Here is a 3,275-nt window from a genome sequence, read left to right on the forward strand (position 1 = left end):
GATAAACATCAAATTTTCATTTTTGGGTGAACTATCCCTTTAAATGCAGATAAAGAAGATGATAACCTAACCTAACCTTATAAAGCTCGTATGTAGATTATGATATAAAGCTCATATGTAAATGAAACATAACTAAGAGTTCAATTAAGAGCTGAGCAATGAAAGCGATGAAAGAGCAATGCCTTAGCAATCTGCTGTTTTCTTTACCTCTGGGCCGATAGGACACCACCGCCACAGTGAGGTGTATCTCTCCTGGATGGAGGTCTGGAGAGGAGCTGATGGAGTAGTATCGTGGCTGTAGGAGGGGCAGCTGGGTCAAGAGAAGGGTGGAGGGGATCTGGAGGGATGGGAACTCCTCCAACACCTCCACTATGGTAGGGTTATTGTACCACTTCCATTCCTCATACTCCTGCAAACCCTGAGGAGACACAGAATGAAGCATATAACATCATCATGACGTTCCCAGTAGCTCTGGTTTGGCACATGAGCTCTGGATGAATGGCAATCGCTCAAAACATTCTGCAAGCACCTTGTGCCGTGAACTGACAGTAAGAAGCGAGCGAGTAAAAAAACCTGTCAACACAATAATTTGCGTAAATGTGTTAGTCACGTGAACATAAAAAGGAGCCAGAAAGGTCTTTTCAGATCTCTCCTTAAAGAGAAAATTCTGTCACCGTTGACTCACCATTATGCACCTCCATTTTTTGAATTTTATGTCCAGGCTGTTCTCTCTCATACAACAAAGTCGAGCTTTACTAGAGCTGTCAATCTACAAAAAGGGTCAAGAAACGGCAGTTTATACTTCCTTTTTCTGATCCTTTTTTAACCATATCAGACTATTTGCTCTGCTTTCTGACTTTCAACTATAACTTCAAGAAAAATTATAACTAAATGATACACAGAAAACTCAATGGCAATGACCTTTATGGTTGTAAATCTGAAAAGCTGATGAAAATGAATTTTAGAAATGAGTAGTTTTATTCAGCGAGGACACTAAATTTATCAAAAGTGACAGCAAAGACATTTATAATTTTACAAAATATTTCCATTTCAAATAAATGCTGTTCTTTTAAACTTTCCATTCAACAAAGAATCCTGAAATAAAAAAATGTATCACAGTATCCATAAAAATATTAACTCTTTTCAATGATTATAATAATAACAACAAAAGCAATCTGTCTAGAACAAATCAGCATAACAGAACAGTTTCGGAAGACTAGAGCAATGACTGCTGAAAATTCAGCTTGGTCATCACATAAATAAATTTAAATTGAAAATATATTCAAATAGAAAAAACGTTCCTTTAAATCGTAATAATATTTTACTGTTTTGCAGCCTTGGTGAGCATAAGAGACTTTTTTTAAAAACAAAACATTAAAAAAAACTTACCGAACCCAAACTTTTGAATGGTAATCCAAACAAGTGCTTAAAATATACAAAATTATCATTTTAAACAAGCAGAGAGAAACTGTGGGAAGTTGCCATCCTCACTGATGTGAACTCAGCTGAAAGAAAGTCTGCAAAGAATGTGTCAATGTCCCTCTGTCTTTCTCCTCTAGTTCACGCCATTCCTTCATCAGAATCATTTGAACCAGAAAGGATGACTCACTAACTAAGCAGCCATTTTTAGCAACATTACGAAAAATTGTGTGTTTCAGTGGGAGGCAATGAAAGAGAAATATTTCCATGTCTCGGTGTTGACACTGAGAAGCTCGTGTGAGAGCGCAAAACAGGCATGGGAGGGGGAAAAAAGGAAGTAGGGAGGAGGGGGTTGATTTTCAGAGCTAATAAGTTATCAAACTGAGACAATTACTGCCGTTTTGAGGCAGAAAAGCAAGGGATGCATGTGGCGACGTGACGCCTTTTGTCTTATATAGAAGAAGTGGGTGGAAATGGGTCTTAGATCATTACTGAGCTTTAGCACGGCTTGTATTGATGCAAATAAATGTCTTACATGATAATTAGGGAAATGCATGTGTGCAGTTATTCAGTGTTTTCTTACCTTGCTGAGCACCTCTAGTCTCTTTCTCTGTTTCTCATTAGTCGCTAGAGGAGCAAACTGTTGCAGTAGCAGGGGACTTGGAGGGGTGGTTATGTCCAGGAAGTATTTGAAAGCCTGATAGATGGTACAGGGCGGAATACGACTCTCGTCTGTCCAGTTACTTATCACACCTGCAGAAGATAAAGAGCTTCTGGTTGGTTAAGAATGCAGATATGAACTAGATTTTTCGGTTTAATCCTGATTGAACCAGTGATTTACTCATGTTTTGACTAGCAGCAGATATAGCTGAGGTCAAAAGTTTACATCCCCCTTTCAGAATCTGCAAAATGTTAATTATTTTACCAAAATAAGAGGGATCATACAAAATGCATGTTATTGTTTATTTAGTACTGACCTGAATAAGATATTTCACATAAAACATGTTTACATATAGTCCACAAAAGAAAATAATAGTTGAATTTATAAAAATGACTCAAAAGTTTACAAAAGTTCTTAATACTGTGTTGTTACCTGAATTATCCACACACAGCTGTGTTTTTTGTTTAGTTATAGTTGTTCATGAGTCCCTTGTTTGTCCTGAACAGTTAAACTGCCTGCCGTTCTTCAGAAAAGGTCCCATAAATTCTTTTGGTTTTCCATAATTTTTGTGTATTTGGACCCTTTCCAACAATGACTGTATGATTTTGAGATCCATCTTTTTACACTGAGGACAACTGAGGGAATCATATGCAACTATTACAGAAGGTTCAAACGCTCACTGATGTTCCAGAAGGAAAAAAAAAACGCTGCATTCAACTTTTTGAATTTGAAGATCAGGGTTAATTTAACTTATTTTGTCTTCTGGGAAACATGTAACTATCTTCTGTAGCCTCTGAAGGGCAGTACTAAATTAAAAAAATATGATATTTAGGCAAAATAAGACAAATTTACTGTATCTCCATTCTGTTCGAAAGTTTTCACCCCCCGGCTCTTAATGCATCGTTTTCTTAAGTAACAACACAGTATTAGGAATAAAGGGGATGTAAACTTTTGAACGGGGTCATTTTTATAAATTCAACTATTATTTTCTCTTGTGGACAATATATGTAAACATATTTTATGTGCAATATCTTATTCAGGTCAGTACTAAATAAACAACAACATGCATTTTGTATGATCCCTCTTATTTTGGTAAAATAATTAACATTTTGCAGATTCTGAAAGGGGAATGTAAACTTTTGACCTTAACTGTGTGTTACATGGACTTCACTCTTCCTTTTTTTTTTTTTTTTTG

At 36.3% G+C, this 3,275-nt stretch overlaps 1 protein-coding gene across 1 annotated transcript in view; it reads right to left on the reverse strand.

Moving 5' to 3' along the window:
* The window catches only part of nos1 (nitric oxide synthase 1 (neuronal)), a 60,542-nt gene that overhangs the window by 12,254 nt on the left and 45,013 nt on the right, over positions 1-3,275 (reverse strand). The window contains exons 22-23 of the mRNA XM_016507433.1: positions 2,003-2,172; positions 208-418 (exon numbers count right to left, since the gene is read on the reverse strand). Coding sequence (XP_016362919.1) covers positions 208-418; positions 2,003-2,172 — 381 coding nt within the window. The remainder of the gene's footprint in view (positions 1-207; positions 419-2,002; positions 2,173-3,275) is intronic.

Source organism: Sinocyclocheilus anshuiensis, unplaced genomic scaffold (assembly GCF_001515605.1).
Source record: "Sinocyclocheilus anshuiensis isolate Anshui unplaced genomic scaffold, SAMN03320099.WGS_v1.1 scaffold117, whole genome shotgun sequence".
NCBI classification, from domain to species: Eukaryota; Metazoa; Chordata; class Actinopteri; order Cypriniformes; family Cyprinidae; genus Sinocyclocheilus; species Sinocyclocheilus anshuiensis.